We start from the raw sequence: 22,300 nt of genomic DNA, 5'->3' as shown, positions 1-22,300 counted from the left end.
AATGGCTGTTATGATCTGACTTAACTGGGAGATGTTGGCGTTAACTGATGAAAAGCTGGTCTGTTGACTCCCTGGGTTCAAGCTCTGGCCCTGCCAACTTACGAGCTGTGTGACCTCCAGCAAGTTGCTGAACCTCTCTGTACCTCCGTGTGCTCATCTTCAAAATGTGCCAACCTTACAAGGGTAGATGTAAATGAAGTAATGTATGCAAGGCACTCAGACCAACACCCAACACAGTCTTGACACTCAGTACATGCCCTAATGTCATCACTTGGAGAGGTTAGAACCTGGGTTTTCCAGTCCGTTCTCTGTGCCTGGTTTCCTGCAGTAGATAGGGTAGGAATAGCTGTGCAGTTCTAGGAGTGTGAGGCTTGATGAGATCAATGTATTTAACCTTAAGCACCAAGCATAGTTCCTGGCAGATAAGGGTCACCTCCCCACCCCCACCCATCAGTGCGGCCCCGCCCACCTTTCAGATTAGGCAGCTGGGCTTATCCAAAGGTGGTGGAGGTGCGGAGGTGAAGGGGAGCAGAATGCAACCCAACCCCACCCTCGGACTCCTCCTGCAGCTACACTCCCTCCACCTCTCACAGGCTAAGGGTCCCAAGGACGGAACCTTCACTCGCTTAGACCTCAGTCTTCCCCTCTGTACAGCAGAAGCAGGGAGGTCTGCTCAGCATTCTCCAAGGCTCCTCTCAGTCTGAGGCCTGACACTCCTCAACTCAGGCCTCCTCCAGGGCTACCCACAGCCTCTCCTCCCTCATACTGATGGAAGGGACTCTACCAACCCCAGGAGTACTCACTAACTCCTCTCCTGCCCCAAGACAGTCACTCAACTCTCCTTTTAATACCCTCCATTCCCTGGGCCGAGTAGCCCTTGAGATTTGTTGGGTGACCTTATTGTTGTTGTTCAGTCGCCAAGTCACGTCCAACTATGCAACCCCATGGAATGCAGTGTGCCAGGCTTCCGTGTCTTTCACTATCTCCCAGAGTTTGCTCAAACTTACATACATTGAGTGGGTGACACCATTCAACCATCTCATCCTCTGTCGCCTGCTGCCCTCAATCTTTCCCAGCATCAGGATCTTTTCCAATGAGTTGGCTCTTCTCCTCAGGTGGGCACAGTATTGGAGCTTCCCATGAATATTCAGGGGTAATTTCCTTTAGGATCGATTGGTTTTGTTAGGTAGTTAGAATAGGAAAAAGGAGTCCAGAATGGCAGTGGCTAAAAGACCTGGAAGGGAAAAGCCCGGGAAAAGAGAACAAAGGAGGGTCTGAGGACCGAAGTGAGAAACTCAGGTAAAACAAACAACACTCCTGGCTGGCCCAATTTACATAAGACAGGCCCAGGGACAGAGAAATCTATAAAAGAGGAGCCAAAGCCCTCTCCTCTCTCTCTCTCCCACGCCACGGGGCACTCTTCTCTTCGCATCTTTGCATCGACGTGCCCTCAAGCCTCAAAGACGGATTTTCCTGCTATTATCTAAATAAATTGAGCTGTAACACTGATTTATTTAAGAGCTATAAAACAGTCTGTCCTCCGAGAGCTGTGATCCGCCAAGGGGCTTTAATGTCCGTCACTCCAGATTTTTGTTGTGACAAGACAAAGAACCGAGGAGCATAGACTACACTCGCCTGACAGTTTGATCTCCTTACAGTCCGAGGGACTCTCAAGAGTCTTCTCCAACACCCCAGTTTGAAAGCATCTCATGCCCATACATGACTACTGAAAAACCATAGCTTTGACTTTGACTATACAGACCTCTGTCGGCAAAGTGAACGCTCTGCCTTTTGATACGCTGTCTAGGTTCATCATAGAGTCACCTAACCTTTTTGGCTTGTTTCTTCATCTGACACATAAGAAGGTTGGGAACGTACCCCTATGCTGGTCACCTTGTTAGGGGAAACACATCGACTAAAACCAGCCACCCTGGTCAGGCACCACAGTAATCGTAACCGTGTGTGTGTGTTATTTTACAACAGGAGGTCCTGGTAAGGAACACAGGGCTAACAAGCCCACCACTAACCAGAATTTGGGAAAAGTCAAAAGCAGATGTCACCTCTCAGTGTCCTACCACCTCCCAGAATCCTTCTCGCTGGCACCCACCCTGGCTGAGAGTGCATGCACCACCAGAAAGGACCCTGAATCAAGAGTGATTGGCCAGAGACAACTAATTGGCCTAGAAACGAAACCCGTCACCATCAAACCCGAGACTGCAAGCCATGTGGCAGAGCAGTTCTGGGTCCCCTTATCCTCCTGCTCTCCTCTAGGGCACCCCTTCGCAATAAAGCCTCTTGCTTTGTCCACACGTGTGTCTCTTCGGACAATTCATTTCCGAGTGTTAGACAGGAGCCCACTCTTGGGCCCTGGAAGGGATCCCCCTTCCTGCAACCACCTCATAGTTATGTCATGCAGGAAAAATAAAGCAAAGGAAAAAGTGAAGAGTTGTAGAGGCTGTGAGTGGCTAGGAAGGCTGTTAGACAGCTTGGGGCTTAGAGGGAGTAAACCCCAGAGTTGGGGGGTGGGGTGGAACAAGGGAGGGCATTGTGCCCCAGAGCTAACATTGTGCTTTCAAACTCAGCAGCCACCAAGACAGGCAAGTCACAGAAATGACTAAGGTGGGCCAGGGGAGGTCTGTGGAGCTGAGAGCAACCAGCTGATGTCTGGGGAAATGCAGACCTGGGATAGCCAGAACTTACTTTTTTTTTTTTTTTTGGATTGCACCCACCACACAATATGCAGGATCCTAGTTCCCCAACCAGGGATCAAACCCATGCCCCCTACAGTGGAAGCACAGATCCTTAACCACTGGACCACCAGGGAAGTCCCAAGAACTTCTAATTTTTAAAGAGACATTAGAAATCCAAACTTCTACATGAAATCTTCAGTTTTTAAACATTAGTAATAAACCAAATGCTTTGGGAACAATTTGAGGGCAGGGCCCATCCAACAGCCCCCAGGACTCCCTTCTCCCCATTGCACCTTCCAGAAAACTGAGGTCCAGGGGACCACGTGAACGCTTTCTGGGGTTCCCCCACACAGGGACACATCTGGGCAGCTCAGGACACTCAGAACTTGGCCTGGCCCGGCCAGGCCTCCACCCCTGCTCTGGCCCTTCTCCCTGTGGTGAAAGGGACTTTATGGGGACAAAAAGCCACCCATTGTGTCACAGGAGACAAAGGCGCAGGGGACAGAGGCGCCGGGCGGCGGGGTGCCACCACAACTCCACACCCCACCTCCTCCCTGTGAAGAGGGTAAGGCTCCTTGGAATTCCCGCTGTGTATCTGCAGGCCACGCCAGGGCAGGTTCATAACCCAGCCTGGAGCCAACTGACCGGGTCTGGGCTGGAATCTAACTCCGCCAAAACTCGCTTTTGTCACCTGAAAAGCAGGCACGTGAGTTACCACATCGAGTCACTGAACAAACTCTCCCCCAAGGGCCCGCTTTGTGCCAGGCGCTGTTACAGGCTTCAGGGAGTGCGGGGCGGGGAGAGAGAGCCAGGCAGCCGGGGTCCCCACCCACAAGCATGCAGCTCCCAGCCTGGGTTGCCAAGAAGCAGGGGGAGGAGGGGAACACTGGGTCACCTCCAGGGCTTTCCAAACAGAGCCTTTATCACATTGCTTCTTATTCCAGAGTCCTGAGTTACAGAATTAAAGAGGAAAGAGACGTTTACACCCCTACCCTCACGGCCCTGCCACCCCTAGAGTCCACTAACGGGGACCTCCAGCCCTTGTGTGCAGACAATGTCAAGGAACCCACTGCCACCATCTTCCTCTGGGGTTTCTCTCGGGGTTCTAGAAAAACCTCCCCAACCTGAAGCTCAAGCAGCACTATGGGGCCAGAGACTAAGCAGGTCCCCTCCACAGACAGCCCCAGCTGTGCGGAGGCAGGTGGAGACCCCCTGAGGCATCCCCAAGGCCTTCCCTGGCTCCCAGAGGCAGCAGCCACACAGCCCCTCAGTGGGGTTCCAGAAATTTAAACCCTACCTGCCTGCCTTCCCACCCTCCTCCCCTCCCTCCATTGGGGTCTCCTGGTCTCCCCAGAAGGCCAATCTGTGCCTTCTCCCCAGCACAAAGACCCTAGCAGCCACACAGAGCTAATCCGGGAAGGCCTTAGGCCCCTTGAAAGTCCAGGTCAAGTGCAACTCAACTCCAACCCCTCCCCCCACCCTGCCCCAGTGCTTCACTCCCAAGAAGCCCAACTCTTTACATAAAGCATGTGGCCCATTTCACAGAGGAGGAAACCACGTCCGTCACTTGGAAAAGATGAACTTCGCCCAAGGTTATGTTCAGTTAATGGTGGGGCCAGTTCTGTGACTCAGCAGATGGAGAGACGCCCAGGGGGAACAGAATTCCAAATCCCAGAAAGTAGAGAAACTCCCTGGAGACTAATTGGGAGAGAAAATCAGTGCCCTGGAGGTGGGAGCAGAGAAGGGGCAGGGGCGGTCCTTGAACCCTAAGGGGATGACAGAAGCAATGTTTTCAATACCCTAGGCTGGTCCCTGCCATTGGCCCTCCAGAGATAGCTGGCTGCGGGGGTCACATGCACTTCATTAGCCCCACGAGGCCGGGCCTCTCTGCCTGCTGGGAGTAGGGTTGGTGTGAAACCATTTACCAGACTGGGACTTGAACCCGTGTGCTGGAACTCGAACCCAGCCAAAACCCAGCTTGGGACTTGAACCCCGTGGCTGGGACAAGGGACAAGGGAGGCTCCTTGTCTTAGTCTACAAGGGCTGAACTCCCCACATAGCCATCTTGATGTAGAACTGCTGTAGCTGGTTCCTTAGCCTTCCTGTGCATCTTCTGGATGATGAAGCATTTTTTGAACCAGCACCAGTGTACATAAATATGTATAAATGACAAAAGACTCAAAAGGCAGGGACAAACATCTGTTTACAGTGAACGATAAAGTTGGTTACTATAACCAGAATAACAAATGATCACATTTAACATAACATACCAAATAACCTTAGTTAAATATTTCTCTTTGAGATAACAAAGGAGCCCTCTAAAACATCCCAAAGTTAGTTTTTAGTTAGATAAGATCATAAGTCACTGAGAGAGAATACTTTTTCCCTAACCTAAAGGTTTTTTCCCCTAAAGATCTCAAAAGCGAATACAAATCACTTATAGGCAAAGAAACTCATCTCAAGCTGTTTGTCAAAAGAAGCATTTCAAGAATACTTTGGAGGGGGAAATCAAATCCAGTCTTATTTTATTTTAGCCCATTCCTAACAAAATTCATTTACCCAACTAAATTTAATTCAGTCTTAGAAAACCTGATCATGTGTAACTCTTTGCCTATATTAATCACACCAAAAAAGCTTAAACCACTTCCAATACCAGATATCAGTTTTGTCCTGAGTATTTTTCAGATAACATGAGACTGAAATTAATTCTGGCTGGATTATGTTGTATTTGTGAGTATTTAATTTGTCAATTAAATAGAGTTCTTTTGTGAGTTAACTTTTGGCAATATTATACATCTAGAACACACATATAGATGCATGTGAACACACACACAAACCTCATAGTTTCTGTTTCAGAATTCTAGTCATGATCTTGAGAACCCAAACCATTTTCCCAAAATAGCTTTTAAATCTGGGAGAGTTTTGTTATCATTTTGTATATATTGAGGTAATCTGAGGTGGGATTATCTTTTTAATCAAATTCTTTGTTGCTCTTTCTGTCCATGTGGGAAAATTCTCTAGCCATTCAGTGAATGTGTCTACCAAATACTCGTTTCCTCTGGACTTGGGCATCTGAGTACAATTTACCAGTTCTCCTTGGTGTTGAATGGGTCTAAATAATGGAGGCTGCTGCTGCTGCTAAGTTGCTTCAGATGTGTCCGACTCTGGGCGACCCCATAGACAGCAGTCCACCAGGCTTCGACATCCCTGGGATTCTCCAGGCAAGAACACTGGAGTGGGTTGCCATTTCCTTCTCTGATAATGGAGGAGGGGGTGGCATTTTCCTAGGATTATTTTGTAAACATGTGTCACATGATTTGGTAATCTTGGGCCACTACCATTTTCATTCCTTTACCCACAAGCAATCTTTGTAGTGAATTCCAAAGAGCTTCACATCCATAGTGGGTAGTTTCATATAAAACCTTGATTACTTTCCATTGCTGAGCTTGTGGAATCACAGTATTTTCATCTAACACATACCATCCCTTTGGAGAAGGAAATGGCAACCCACTCCAGTACTCTTGCCTGGAAAATCCCATGGATGGAGGAGCCTGGTAGGCTACAGTCCACGAGGTCGCAAAGAGTCGGACACGACTAAGTGACTTCACTTCACTTATACCATCCCCTTTGACTTATTAACCCCCTATTTTTAGCCCAATTTTTCCCCTTGGTATAGCAAGGTTGTGGCAGTTCCTCTATCAGGCCTAGGACTTTCAAAACTGCCTGTGTATTACCTGTTGGTATGTAAGCTAAGGTTTCCAATCCTTTGGGTTAAGGCTGAGAAGGTTGCACCAGTGTCTATAAGAAATTTTTCCAAGCCATATCAATGATCACCTGAGGCTTGACATTAGTTATATAGATGGTATCTCTAGGCAGAGCCTTGGGTCCCATCAGTTTTCTGATTGCAAAACCATCAATGGTTGAGGGGCCTCTGCTCTCTGGTGTCTGGGGCATTCCCTCTGCCAATGCCTGGCTACTTACAAAGGACACATCAACCGCAGTGCTTCCTCTAGTGCCCCTTTTGTCCACACAGGCTACACTGGCCTAGTATGGGTACCCATGGGTCTCATGGTCCACCAGGACCAGATTGGCCAAGTAAAGGCAGCCTCCTAGTTGGTGGTCTTTGAGCAGACAAAGCCACTGCAATCATTTGGGTCTCTTGCATATTTCTCTGGGTGCATTCAGTCTTTTCAACCATATCCCCATTATTGAAAACCAAATAAGCCAATTGGAACAAATCATTCATTGGAGTCGGAGGACCAGCAGTTGCTTTCTAAATTTTGTGCCTGATGTCTGGGGCAGACTGGGCTATGAAATGCATGGCCAAAGGGGCCCGTCCCTCAGAGAAGGAGGGATATACTCCTAAAAGCTTAGGTATCCTTCCTAAAATCTTCCACTAATCTCCTTTGGAAGACTGCAGGTTTTTCATCCTATCCCTGTCGGACGTCTTTTACCTTTTCATATTTAAAGGTTTTACTGTAAGTTTCTTCATACCCTCTATTAAACAGTTAATCATATGGTCCCATCTATCTATTATCAATAGAATTCAGCTGGTAATTCCATTGCAGATTTGCCTCTGGGACAGCATCATTCCCCACCCAGTGCACTGCAAGGCCCTGTCGGCTTGGGCTGCCAGTCAGCCTTCATAGGCTCTGGCTGCCAGTATTATATCCTGCTTTTCCTCAGGGGTGCAGCAAAGGGATAGTAAAATCTGTTAAGTACCCCCAAGTGAGATCAAAAGATCTTACTAGTGGGGTAAATTATTTTATAAAGAGTTCAGGATCGGGGCTTCTCTGGTGGCTCAGTGGTAAAGAATCTGCCTGACAATGCAAGACACTCTCAAGTTCAATCCCTTATCCAGGAAGATCCCACATGCCAGAGAAACTTAGCTGGATTTTTCCACAGCTAAACAAGGCTCACCTGTGACCTGAGCACTACACATCTAGCACTTAGGGGAAAAAAACAGCTTTGAAAAAGTGTCCAGACAACCTATCACACAATTATACATAGCAGCTCTACTTGTAACAGCTTAAAAAAAAAAAAAAAAAAAAGAGTTCAGGATCCTCAGAAAAACTTCCCAAGTTGTCCTCTGCCATACTTAGATCAGACCTTGAGAAAGGTACATAGACACATATTGTTCCTCAATTTCCATCAGGAACTTCTCTCAGAGGCAAAACTGTAGGGGCAGTTGGTTATATCACTGACAGTGCTAGTTGAAAAGGCCAGTTTTCATTCCAATCCCAAAGAAAGGCAATACCAAAGAATGTCCAAACTACTGCATAATTGCACTCATCTCACATACTAGCAAAGTAATGCTCAAAATTCTCCAAGTGAGGTTTCAACAGTACGTGAACTGAGAACTTCCAGATGTTAAAGCTGGATTTAGAAAAGGCAGAGGAACCAAAGATCAAATTGCCAAAATCCATTGGATCATAGAAAAAGCAAGTGAGTTCCAGAAAAAATCTACGTCTGCTTTATTGACTACACCAAAGTCTTTGACTATATGGATAACAACAAACAACAAACTGTAGAAAATTCTTCAAGACATGGGACTACCAGACACCTTACCTGCCTCCTGAGAAATCTGTATGCAGGTCAAGAAGCAACAGTTAGAACCAGACATAGAACAATGGGCTGGTTACAATTTGGAAAAGGAGTATGTCAAGGATGTATACTGTCACCCTGCTTATTTAACTTAAATGCATAGTCCATAATGCAAAATGCTAGAATGGATGAAGCACAAGCTGGAATCAAGACTTCCAGGAGAAATATTAATAACCTCAGACATGCAGATGACACCACCCTTATGGCAGAAAGCGAAGAGGAACTGAGGAGCCTCTTGATGAAAGTGAAAGAGGAGAATGAAAAATCTGACCTGAAACTCAACATTCAAAAAACGAAGATCATGGCATCCAGTCCTATCACTTTATGGCAAATAGATGGGGAAATAATGGAAGCAGTGAGAGACTATTTTCTTGGGCTCCAAAATCACTGCAGATGATGACTGCAGCCAGGAAATTAAAAGATGCTTGTTCCTTGGAAGAAAAGCTATGACAAACCTATGAAAACCTATGACAATTGTATAAAAAAGCAGAGATATTACTTTGCCAACAAAGGTCTAGTCAAAGCTATGATTTTTGTAGTAGTCATGTATGGATGTGAGAGTTGGACCATAAAGAAGGCTGAGCACCAAAGAATTGTTGCTTTTGAACTGTGGTGTTGGAGTAGATGCTTCCTGAATATTCATTGGAAGGACTGATGCTGAAGCTGAAACTTTAATACTCTGGTCATCTGATGCAAAGAACTGACTCACTGGAAAAGACCCTGATGCTGGGAAACATTGAAGGCAGGAGGAGCAGGGGTCGACAGAGGATGAGACGGTTGGATGGCATCACCAACTCAATGGACATGAGTTTGAGTAGGCTCGGGGAGTTGGTGATGGACACGGAAGCCTGGTGTGCTGCAGTCCATGGGGTTGCAAAGAGTCAGACATGACTGAGTGACTGAACTGAACTTGGGTAACTCAGGGTACAAAGAAGTTCCTGAATATGAGTGGGGCCTCTTTTCATCCCTAGTTGTGTCTTCCCCCTGAGATAATGGTTCCTCCCAGCAGGCAAGGAGTAGCTCTGGCTCCTTAAATCCTCCAGAGGATTTAACCTTTGGATGGCTCCATAGGGTAGGTCAGTTAAAATGTCTTCTGTCTCCTTGCTAGAATTATCTCTCTGAAATGTATACACTGTAAATTCCTTTTGGGTCTCACTGTCTAAATACATGGCCATGAAAATTTGAACATATGGAAGCTCACTCCATTTAAATTTCCTTCTACAATATAAATCTAGCTGCAATATAGTATCATAACTCAGAGACCCATTTAATGGCCATTTTTCTTGGCTTCTGGCTCAGACGGTAAAGTGTCTGCCTACAATGCGGGAGACCCAGGTTCAATCTCTGGGTCAGGAAGATCTCCTGGAGAAGGAAATGGCAACCCACTCCAGTATTCTTGCCTGGGAAATCCCATGGACAGAGGAGCCTGTTAGGCTATAGTCCATGGGGTCACACAACTGAGCGACTTCACTTTCACTTTTTTCACTTTTCTTGGCTTCCTAGCTCATATCGTGGCCAAATATGATTATACAGCCTAACAAGTTTCTTTGTTTTTAATCCCAGTAGTCTGAATCTTTCCCAATCCTGGAGGATAAGACCCAGGGCCTATTGGCAGGAACTGATGCCGCCAGACCCATTTCAGACCCAAACTGAGATGATGTCTCTAACTCCCATTCTATCCAAAATTTTATCCTTAAGTTAAAATCCACCACACAATTTGGTCAAGATTTACACTTAGAATTTTAGATGCCATTCCTTCCAAGATAGTCTCCCAACTGGCTGTAATGCCCAAAAGTTGTTGCAAAGAAACGGCACAGAGATGTCCTCAATGGTGTTGACGATGAGCTGGAGTTGGTCCAGTTATAAGTTGGGAATAAAGGGTCAGCACTTGTAAGGGTTAGAGGGAGGAGAATAAAAGTAATCTCCTGGGATGGTCTGCCGTCTTGGTCCCATTTGATACTAATTGGTTTATGTCGTGCCCTTGGGCTATGTCATTCTTTCAAGATGTGCCCTGCCCCCTTTCCTTCCGGTTACAGTCCCACTTTAATAAATGTACCATAAGATGCACTCAGTGGCTTGGGTGAGATTATTCACTGTAACAGAGCGTGGAACAGCAAGAGTGGAAAACCAAGTGTCTGTCAACAGAGGGACAGGCCACACAACTCACACCACAGCGGCACAATGGGCGGCTCCAGAAGCCTCAAGAGAGGTGATCAGGGTTCACACACTGAGACGAAAAGACCTTCACGACATGGACTTCCCTGTTGGTCCAGGGGTTAAGAATCCCCCTTGCAATGCAGGGACAAGGGTTCTATCCCTGGTTGGGAACTAAGATCCCACGTGCAGCGGAGGAATTAAGCCTTCACTCTGGTGCCTGCACAATGAAGACCCAATGCAGCCAAATGAATAGAGGTTTGAAGGGGCAGGGAGTGGTGGGGGAGAAAGAAAAGACCTCCATGACATTTTTAAGTGAAAAAAGGAAAGCGCAGAAAAATAGACTGGATAGACTCTGTGTATGTGCTCAGTTGCTTAAGTGTGACAGACTCTTTGCGACCCCATGGACTGAGCCTGACAGGCTCCTCTGTCCATGGGATTTCCCAGGCAAGAATCCTGGAGCCAGATTGCCATTTCCTTCTCCAAGGATTGAATCCAAGTCTCCTGCAGTGGCTGGCAGACTCTTTACCACTGTTCCACCTGGTTAGATGATAGCCCTGGGGTGAAGTGGGGAGAGGTTGAGGTATACACAGGAAATAGAACAGAGTAGGCATGAGGGACGTCAACTCTAACCACAGGGGACAGATATTGCTCGTGGTGCTCTTTGCCATTCTATTTTATTCTGGATGTGTAACTATATTATCTATCAAAAAAATTAAGAAAAGAAAGGATTAAAAAACAAAAGTAGTTCTCTGTGCAATGATACAGGACATCCCTAGGTATATTGCCAGGAGCGAAAGACTGGAAGGGCACAGGTGTGGTGGGGCTACCTGTGTTTTGTGTAAATAACCCACTGACTCACCCTGGAATGCCACACTCATAATGCCTCGGGCGAGGGCCAGGGATGGGGGTGTGGGCAGTGACCCAACCAGGATGAGAGATTATATATTCATTGATAACCCTTTGTATTCATTAATAGCCCTTTGGACTGCTGAAATGTTTTTGCTATAGGTCTGTATATATTTTTAAAAGAATAAAAGCATTTTAAAAAAAAATGGGCCCATCTGGAGAAGGAAATGGCAACCCACTCCAGTATTCCTGCCTGGGAAATCCCATGGACAGAGGAGCCTGGGGCTACAATCCAAAAGTTAGCCAAGAGTCTGACACAACTGAGTGACTAAACAACAAAAAATGAAAAGTAAGTGAAATTTTATATTCTTTAATGTGTGTATTTTAAGTCATTTATTAGTTCCTCTTCTATTAGTAAAATTACAGAAGTAATGCATTTGCACCAAAACCAATGGAACAATGCCAATAAAAAAAAAAAAAACTTAGTATCTCTGCTTCTCTCCATTCCTCACTGCCTCCTTCTGAGTCCACTTCCTTTTGAGTAATGTCTGCACCTCATGTATCTCCCCCGTATATTTCTTCATGCTTAAACATTAACACAAATTATTTTAGTATATTTTTTGCCCAAAAAGTGGATATTTTATACATTTCTCTGTAATTTTCTTTTTTACATACAACTGTACATTTTGGATTTTGAGTCAGTAAATGATGACTGAACTTAGTTGTTTTAATGGTTGGAGTATATTCCACACTCTGCTTGTACTGATAACCTATTCAACTACAGTATTTCCCCAGTTGTGATATTTCAGATTGTCTCTTTTCCATTTAAAATTAATGCTGCAATAAACAGTCACATATTAAAAAAAAAATGGGCCCATCAACATTTACACAGTGCTACATATAAAATGGATAACCAACAAGAACCTACTATATAGCACTATTATGCTATATCAATGTTATATGGCAGCCTGGGTGGGAGGGGACTTTGGGGGAGAATGGATACATGTATTTGTGTGGCTGAGTCCCTTCACTGTTCACCTGGAACTATCACAACATTGTTAATTGACTATACCCCAAACAAAATTAAAAGTTTTAAAAAAACAAAGAATGAAAAAATAAAGTGCTACTGTAATGATGTAAAGTAATTAGCCTCCAACTAATAAAAATTAAAAAAAAAAAAAAAAAAAAGAAAAAATAAAGTGAAGTGAAAGTCCCTCAGTTGTGTCTGACGCTTTGCAACTCCATGGACTAACAGTCCATGGAATTCTCTAGGCCAGAATGCCTGAGTGGGTAGCCTTTCCCTTCTCCGGGGGATCTTCCCAACCCAGGAATCGAACCCAGGTCTCCCACATTGCAGGCGGATTCTTTACCAGCTGAGTCACAAGGGAAGCCCAAAATAAATAAAAAACAAAGCAAAAACCAGGCCCATCAATAGAGAAATGGCTAAATGAACTAGGGTCCAACTAGTGACATTCTGGAATAGCCTGAATGGTTAAGAAGGAGGGAGACAGCTTGAAGAGATGCAGGTGCCCTGGGTATAATACAAGCAACTGAACAAAGGATACAGAATTAAGCCATCAGTGTTTTTTTTAATGCATGGGGAAAAGAAACAGAAACACTCCAATACAGCAGTTCCCTTGGGGAGACAGGCAGGGGATCCAAGGATAATTTTAGTCTTATCTGTAATAAGTTTTTGCTTTTTAAGGAGAACGTGTCCATATATTGCTTATATAATTACAAATTGACTCCAAACATTCAAGAATCCCCCAACCACAAGTGGGGTGTGTAGGCGGAGCTAACAATACAGGAACTGGTCTGCTCCATACAGTGGAGCATGGAGGAAGGTGGGGAGCACGCAGCATCAGGAATGCTGCCCTAGGGAGATGGAACCCACAAAATCAATGCTAAGGAAAACCCTGTGAGTCCCCAAAACTGCAATCCCAATATGGCCAACCTCTCTCGCACCTCTCAGACCTCAACAACATTGTCTCAGCAGGCTAAAGAGCTGACTTTCCGGTTCTGTCCTGCCTCCAACCTGGAGAGGAGCTGCCATGCCTTGCGGGGCTGAAGAGAGATCCAGGATTACCAAGAGGAAGAACTTTCTCATACTCCCAGGTGCACAAGGAGGTAGCAGGTATTCTTTAGAGAGACTGGGCTCGCTGTCCCTGGAAGCATACAAGCTCTTGTTGAGGAGACACCCGGGGACCTTTGGGAGCAAACGTAAGAGCCTTAGATTTCTATGACGCTGTGAACCCTAATAATTTCCCTTCATTCTAACACACACTGTGCTAAGCCCTCTGCAGGCATCAGCTTCCACCTCCCCCACAATCTCACCATCACCATTTCACAGATAAGGAAACTGAGGCTTGGGGATATTAAGGAACTTGTCCAAGATCACAGAGCCAGGATTTGAAACCAAGCTTCTCTGCTTCCACCAGTCCTCTCACTACTGCCCATGGATCACTGTGATCAAGTGGCAAGTGAAGCTTCCGATCTGTTTGTTCATTTGCTAACTGGGAATTGTGTGTGTGTGTGTGTGTGTGTTTGCTCAGTCATGTCCCATTCTTCATGTGACCCTATGAACTGTAGCCCGCCAGGCCCTTCTGTCCATGGGATTCTCTGGGCAAGAATATTGGAGAGGATTGCCATTTCCTCCTCCAGGGGACCTTCCTGACCCAGGGATCAAACCCTGGTTCGATCTACACAATGTGCAAAGATCTACACAATGTGCAAAGATTAACACAATGTGCAAAGATTAACACAATGCATCTCTGCATTGCAGGTGGATTCTTTACCTCTGAGTCACTGGGGAAGCCCCAAGGATAGGATAGAAGCTTCTAAACACAAATGGCCCTACTGTCATAGACCATTCATAGGGCTTCTATGTCCCAAGCCTTCTGACTGCTGGGCCTTTATATGAGATATTCCAAGGTTTGTCTGCTCTTTACTTCCTTCTTACTACCCCTTTCACATAACTAAACCTTTCAGAGCCCATTTCTATCAGGAGGCCTTCCCTGGTGGCCCTGGCCTCTGATGAGTTCCCCATGCTGATTTCCTCTTCTTCTCCTCCAAGGCACCCCATTTCCCACCAAAAAACAAAACAAAATCCCAAAAACAAAACAAAAGGAAGCACAGCTAGAGCCAGGCTTTGGATCCTCAGACCTGAGTGCAAATCACAGCTTGGCCACTCTACCCCATGTGTCCTTGTACGAGTTCCTCAACCTCTTTAAGTCTGTTCCTTTATCAGTAAATCCACATGGGGCTTCCCAGGTGGCACCAGTGATAAAGAACCTGAATGCCAATGCGGGAGACATAAAAGACATGGGTTTGATTGCTGGGTCAGGAAGATCTCCTGGAGGAGGAAATCATAACCCACTCCAGTATTCTTGCCTGGAGAATCCCATAGACAGAAGAGCCTGGTGGGCTACAGTTCATAGGGTTGCAAAAAGTTAGACACGGCTGAAGCAATTTAGCATACATGCGTGCAAACCCAGGAGATCACCTTTCTCCCCCGGGCTGGAGGAAGATTAAAAAAAAAGAAGAAGAAATGTGCACTTCACTTTATACTTACTCTGTGTAAGTCTCTAGGATCAGCCAAGTTAACCACAGCTTCCACAAAGTTCCTCCACCTACTAGCCACACAAAGATCTACAGCATCAAAGCTTCCAGGTTTTTAAGACCAAGGGTTATCTGTAGACTGCCTGCTTCCTTTTTTATTTTATTTTTCTTTCTTTTGAGATGCTATCTGCATAAATTCATGCTTCCCTTTTTGCCTAGGCTGCTAGGAAACTCAACAAAGAATCAACAGCCTTAAATTTGTGACAGAGTCTAGATTCTTTTCAGCTCTCTTTAAGTCAGCCCCTGCCCCATCTCCACTCACACACACACTACCAACTTTAAAGAATATATTACTTTAACTCTTCTGTCATATGTGACTTAATATCATATCCCATCTCATATTATTTCTGGAGCTAGATGGGGTAGGGGAAGTGACAAGTCAGTGAACACTGAGGTTGGTTCTTCAGGACACATTTAATACTAAGCAAAGAACACATCTCCTTCTCAAGAAGCTGGGGCCTTCCTACCCAGCCCCTCTTCCTCCTCCCACATCTGGAACCCTTCACCAGATCTTGGGAAACACGGATGTCTGGTACCTTCCCATGTACTGCCTCCTCCAGGCAGCCCACCTGATCCCTCCATAGGAAGTTCATCCTTTGAGCACCTCCCTCGGAGACCAAGAGTTCCAGAGAGCAGGCATTGGACCTGGGGTCTCCATTGCTCCCACAACAGCACCACACCCAGTGCCCAGCTGGGGAGGAGCCCAGCTGAGTGTGATAACAAAGTGCAGATCAGAAAAGTCAGGCCACTGGGGGCTTTGATCCCAGCTCTAACACTCTATGAGCTCTTGGGCCAAGAACTGACCTCCAAGCCTCAGTTTCCTCACCTGTAAAGTGGAGGAATATATGAAAATATGAAGCTCTTAGCAAAGAGCCTGGAGCCTAGTTGGCATCTGAGTGGTGGGAGCCACACTGGCTGCCCAGCAGATGTGGGGCCTGTTGAGTGGAGCCCCCTTTGTCTCACACCCCATGGAACTGTCCATTGCCAGAGAAACAGCTCAGGAAGCAGCTTCTCCCACAAGCCAATTGGTGAAGTCACGAAAAGGTGCAGGTCTTCAGCACTCCAATGGGAGACTCTCATCCTCCCACCCTGGGCTCCAAAATCACTGCAGGGAGGGTGAAGGAAGGCCATCCCACTCACAGCCAGTCCCTGGAGTCTAGGTGCCAAGCTCCCCCACAGCTCTCTGGGCCAGTCCTACATTCCATGGACATCTCTGTCTACATCTGTGTGCGATGGGAGCCAGATGCTCAGGACTTGGCTGCTAAGCCCACAAGGACCCCCAAATCAAGAGACACTGCCTCCTCCAGCAGAAGCTACTCCAGTTCTTGGAGACAGAGCAGGACCCTCCTCTAGTTCCCCTTATTCTAAGTCTCACTGTTCAAATGCAAAAGGGGCTGATGCTCAGGTCCTGTCTACCAACAGTGAACCCTGGGGGACCCACTCCACGGTCACCCTGTCCTCAGCCTGGCTTAGAGGCCCCTGCAGTTCCAACCCCCCTAAGGCTGTGAACAGAAAACCGTCATCACTTATCTCCCTCGGCTTCTGGCCACCCAGAAACAAGTGCTTCAACTCTGGTGTAGGGGAGCAAAATTTACCATCCCCAAACTCATCTTTCTGGCATATCAATTTTAAGCTGGTTATTTGCTAAGAAGAGCAGGCAAGGGAAAAGCTGAAAACCAAGGCTCCTTACCCTTTTGTACGAAATACTTACATTTGTAAGGATGTCTCCCTCACAGTACCAGGGAGAGGAGGTTGACCAAATCTCTAGAAACACATCTATGGAAAAAGCAGCTACTTAAATCTGCACCACAAACTTACCCTTGTTTCTTGTGCTTTCCCCGGTCACATCCCATAACTGACCTCACATCCTCAACATCCTCTTTTTCTTTAGCTGAAGATGTGATTTAAGGGGAGGCCTTTGGCCATTTTTTGAGTTTCTCAGTTTTTCTGGGTCTCTCCCATGTGTACATAGCATTAAACCTTGTTTGATTTTTCTCATGTTCATCTCTTTCAGTGGCTCAGACAGTAAAGCGTCTGCCTACAATGCAGGAGGCCCGGGTTCGATCCCTGGGTCAGGAAGATCCCCTGGAGAAGGAAATGGCAACCCACTCCAGTACTCTTGCCTGGAAAATCCCATGGATGAAGGAACCTGGTAGTCCTTGGGGTTGCAAAGAGTCTGACACGACTGAGCGAATTCACTTTCACTTTCATCTCCTTCATGTCAATTTAACTCTTAGACCAGCCAGAAGAACTCAGTGGGTAGAGGAAAACTTCTTAAACTTCTTCCTCCCCTCCACAGGCTAAATCAACCTGCTGGCTACTCTCCCCACGTGTGTATGTGTGTTCAATCACTCAGTCATGTCTGACTCTTTGCGACCCTATGGACTGTAGCCCACAGAGCTCCATGGGATCTCCCAGGCAAGAATACTGGAGTGGGTTGCCATTCCCTTCTCCAGGAGATCTTCCTGACCCAGGGATCAAACCCGGGTCTCCACCATTGCAGGCAGATTCTTTACCATCTGAGTCACCAGGGAAGCCTGCTCTCCACTTCTCTTCCCCTTCCCTAGTCCCAAGCCTTGGCCTGCATGGTCGCCTGCCCTTTTAGCACCCTTCCCCTACTTCTGCCTCATACATCAGTGAAGTGAAGTGAAAGTCACTCAGTCGTGTCCAACTCTGTGAACCCATGGACTATACAGGCCAGAATACTGAAGTGGGTAGCCTTTTCCTTCTCCAAAGTATCTTTCCAACTCAGGGATCTAACCCAGCAGGTTCTTTACCAGCTAAGCTGCAAGGGAAGCCCAAAGGGCAATGTCAAAAGCCACCTTTCTTCCACAAGCCTTCCTGAACTCAGAACTGATTCTCTCTCTCTTCTGCGCTTCCACACCCTTGGGTCGGGGACTTCCTTCGTACTTGGCAACTGCTCCCTTCACAAGCGGCCAGAAGCCTAGCACTCAGCATTGCTGCAGACAGGCCCTTCCTACCAGCAGATTTAAATTTGGGGGAACCTCTGCTCCTCCCTCTCCCTTCCCAGAGAATCTGCCAGACAACTCAGAGGAGTTTAAAATGCAGATTTTTGGGCTGTAGTGACTGAGATTCCAATTCCACATTTTTTCTTGGGGTGGGGACCAACACCTACAAGAGCCTGAGGGTGAGGTTGGGGACAGGGCTCACAGGAAGAGATCTGAGGAATTCTCAGAGATAGCAATAAGGATTTCATGATCTCAGCCATAGTCAGCTCCCGGTCTTGTGGTTTTGTTTTTGCTGACAGTATAGAGCTTCTCCATCTTCAGGAAAACCACTAAATCATTCAGGTATGACCTGAATCAAATCCCTTACGATTATACAGTGGAAGTGACAAATAGATTCAAGGGATTAGATCTGATAGAGTGCCTGAAGAACTATGGATGGAGGTTCGTGACATTTTATAGGAGGCAGTGATCAAGACCATCTCCAAGAAAAGGAAATGCAAAAAGGCAAAATGGTTGTCTGATGAGGGCTTCCAAATAGCTGAGAAAAGAAGAGAAACTAAAGGTAAAGGATAAAAGGAAAGATATACCCATCTGAATGCAGAGTTCCAAAGAATAGCAAGGAGAGATAAGAAAGCCTTCCTCAGTGATCAATGAAAAGAAATAGAGGAAAATAATAGAATGGGAAAGACTAAAGATCTCAACAAGAAAATTAGAGATACCAAGGGAGATTTTCATGCAAAGATGGGCACAATAAAAGACAGAAATTGTATGGACCTAACAGAGGCAGAAGATATTAAGAAGAGGTGGCAAGAATACACAGAAGAACTATACAAAAAAGATCTTCATCACCCAGATAACCATGTTGGTGTGATCACTCACCTACAGCCAAACATCCTGGAGTCCAAAGTTAAATGGGATTTAGGAAGCATCACTATGAAAAAAATTAGTGGAGGTAATAGAATTCCAGCTGAGCAATTTCAAATCCTAAAAGATGATGTTAAAGTGCTGCACTCAATATGCCAGCAAATTTGGAAAACTCAGTAGTGGCCATAGTACCGAAAAATGTCAGTTTTCATTCCAATCCCAAAGAAGGGCAATGCCAAAGAATGTTCAAACTACAAATCAATTGCACTCATCTCACACACTTGCACAGTAGCGCTGAAAATTCTCCAAGGGAGGTTTCAACAGTATGTGAACCAAGAACTTCCAGATATTCAAGCTGGATTTAGAAAAGGCAGAGGAACCAGAGATCAAATTGTCAACACCCATTGGATCATAGAAAAAGCAAAAGAATTCCAGAAAAACATCAACTTCAGCTTTACTGACAACACCAAAGTCTTTGTCTGTGTGGATTACAACAAACTGTGGAAAATTCTTCAAGAGATGGGAATACCAGACCACCTGGCTGCCTCTTGAGAAATCTGTATCCAGGTCAAGAAGCAACAGTTAGAACCGGGCATGGGACTGCAGACTGGTTCCAAATTGGGAAAGGAGTACATCAAGGCTGTATATTGTCATCCTGCTCATTTAACTTCTATGGAGAGTACATCATGCTAAATGCTGACTGGATGAAGCACAAGTGGGAATCAAGATTTCTGGGAGAAATATCAAGAACCTCAGATATGCAGATGACACCACCCTTATGGCAGAAAGTGAAGAACTAAAGAACTTCTTGATGAAAGTGAAAGAGGAGAGTGAAAAATTTGGCTTAAAATCCAACATTCAGAAAACAAATATCATGGCATCTGGTTCCATCACTTCATGGAAAATTGATGGGGAGACAGTGGAAACAGTGACAGACTTTATTTTTTGGGGCTCCAAAATCACTGCAGATGGTTGACTGCAGCCATGAAACTAAAAGACTCTTGGTCCTTGGAAGCAAAGCTATGACCAACCTAGACAGCATATTAAAAAGCAGAGACATTATTTTGCTGACAAAGGTCCATTTAGTAAACAGTATGGTTTTTCCTGTAGTCATGTATGGATGTGAGAGTTGGACCATAAAGAAAGCTGAGCGCCCAAGAATTGACACTTTGAATTGTGGTGTTGGAGAAGACATTTGAAAGTCCCTTGGACTGCAAGGAGATCAAACCAGTCAATCCTAAAGGAAATCAGTCCTGAATATTCATTGGAAAGACTGATGCTGAAGCTGAAAACTCCAATACTTTGGCCACTTGATATGAACAACTGACTCATTTGAAAAGACCCTGATGCTGGGAAAAATTGAAGGCAGGAGGAGAAGGGGATGACAGAGGATGAGATAGTTGGATGGCATCCAACCATTCAACCTACTCGATGGACCTGAGTTTGAGTAGGCTCAGGGAGTTGATGACGGACAGGGAAGCCTGGGTGCTTCAGTCCATGGGATCGCAAAGAGTCGGACACGACAGAGCGACTGAACTGAACTGAAAGTGATAGCACTGGTCCAAGAGGAAGTGCGACCACCTGGGTAAAGAGGGAAGCTTGATCTGGGCCCCTGCCTTCAGTGCTGACCCCTGGCATTCTTGCTAGGACCCAGCAGTGGGACAGCAGGAGAAGCCCTAACGGAAAATGGATCTTGACCCGCTTCCATCTTCCCGCTAGTCCCCTGAAAATGCAACAAGCCCCTCCCACAGGGCAGCCACCCAGCTCCCAGACTGGCACCAGAGGGTACTGCGGGGCGGGGCGGGGTGGGCGGGAAGCTAACACCTTCAAGCCTGAAACTGGTGCAGAAGGGGGTGTGCCCATCTATCCGTCTCGGCAGGGATCTACAGAGGGTATTGGATACAGAATTCCTGCCTCTGCCCTCCCACCAAACCCTCCCCCACCGCTGGGCGTGGTATCTTGGCCCCCAGGGGCCAAACCTGCCCGAAAGCGGCAGGTTACCCAGCGGAAGCTAGATGGGTCGGGCTCCCTCGCAGGGGTCCGTAGGGCCCGCTGAAGGGTCTGTGTTGCCCCCGGATGTGCCCGCTCGATTAGGCGAGGCGTGTTCTGGGGTGCCGCCACCGGGAGCAGCTCGGAGCTCGGCAGAAGATCAGCTGAGATCCGACTTTGCCTCAGACTGGGTGCTGGAGGGCTGAGGGCAAAGTCCCGGCAAAGGGAGAGCCAGAGTCCGGGAGAAACAGTCGCGCGCAGTGGTTGCGTTTGTGACCGCTTCTGTGGATGACCTCTTGGTGACCAGCGGGGACGGAATGATGGGGCGCTCAGACATTGGTACACCTTGCGTGTAATCTAAGAGACGGCAACTAGGGTGAGAGGGTACCAAGGAGATCTCGGGAGCGTCCGTCCTACAAGCGCCCCCCGAGGAAGGCAAGGCGCACTGGGGCGCATGTGAGCCTAGGTTGGGGGTGTGCGGGGAGCAAAGAAAAAGGGCAGCTCCGGAGTCCCCGACCCCTCCAGGCCCGGCCGGGACCCCCCCCCCCATACACACACCCCACCACCCTAACCCGGTTCCGGGGCCCAGGCCCCTCGAGCGCGCTCACCAACTGCAGGAGCATGAGCGCACCGAGGCTGGAGCGCACGAAGCCCAAGTCGGGGCTCAGCGTCGACACCGCGGCGCCGCCTCCCTGCGCCGGGCTGCTGGTCCGCGTGTTCACTTTGGATGGAAACTCGGCCATGGCGCCTCCGCTCGCCTCCCGAGGTTGCTCCGGCCGTCGTCGCCGCCCCTCCCGCGGCAGGTGCCGGCTCCTGCGCGGCTCCTCCCCGGGGGGTTCCGGCTGGCGCTTCGGCTCCAGGAGCTACGCGCGGCGTCTGGGCGGGGAGCCTGGAGCCGCCAGGTGCTACAGGAATCCCGGCCCGGCCCTCCTCACGAGACACGCCCCTTTAACCCTTCGCTCACCGCCGGCCGGTCCAGCTCCGAGCCGCACACGAAGTCGCCAGTTCTTTACAGACGCGGAAATCGAGGCTGCGATCAATGAGATGGCTCCACCAGAACAAGCCTAGACAGCCACACCTGTCTCGCCGTTGGCTTCCGAGCCTCGCGATAAACTGCTGGCCGCTTGCAAAACTACCCACATCCCTCCTGGATGTCTCCCTAGCGCTGTGTGCTGTTGGACGAGCCCCTGCACCTCTCTGATGTCTCCCCGTAAAGCGGGATCGTCATCGCTGTGTCGAGACTCCCAAGGAGTCCCAGATGACCGAGCATCCTTGAGGGGAGGGTCTGGGTGAAATTTGGGAGTGCGTGGAAGGAGGAGATCCTTTTATGACTCAATTGATCTGGTCTTCTCTTCTGAAATGATGGGGCCGTAACTTAAGAAGATCGCTGAGCTTCCGTTTCCTAGTCTATAATACAGGGAGAGGAATGAATTTCACTTCACAGAGCCTCCGGCAGAATAAATGAAATATTGCACGGAAAGTTTTTGTCATTGGGTGCGGTGCGGGGAGGTTGTCAGAAAGCGGGAGATGATGTTGGAGTTACAGTTTCTTTGCTGCACTTGC

The 22,300-nt window shown here is 47.3% G+C and overlaps 1 protein-coding gene across 2 annotated transcripts in view; it reads right to left on the bottom strand.

The window, feature by feature from the left end:
• PLLP (plasmolipin) overlaps positions 1–22,050 on the bottom strand; it is a 31,492-nt gene extending 9,442 nt beyond the window's left edge. Inside the window, exon 1 of one of the 2 annotated variants that reach the window (XM_020903807.2) lies at positions 21,346–22,050. In XM_020903807.2, coding sequence (XP_020759466.1) covers positions 21,346–21,480 — 135 coding nt within the window. In that variant the 5' untranslated portion in view covers positions 21,481–22,050. Of the gene's footprint in view, positions 1–1,011; positions 1,221–21,345 lie in introns of those variants that run through there. The other variant, XM_070451258.1, reaches the window with a different exon arrangement.
• Between the last annotated feature and the right edge of the window lie 250 nt (positions 22,051–22,300).

Source organism: Odocoileus virginianus, chromosome 20 (genome assembly GCF_023699985.2).
Source record: "Odocoileus virginianus isolate 20LAN1187 ecotype Illinois chromosome 20, Ovbor_1.2, whole genome shotgun sequence".
NCBI lineage: Eukaryota > Metazoa > Chordata > Mammalia > Artiodactyla > Cervidae > Odocoileus > Odocoileus virginianus.
This window is presented reverse-complemented; position numbering and strand designations above follow the sequence as displayed.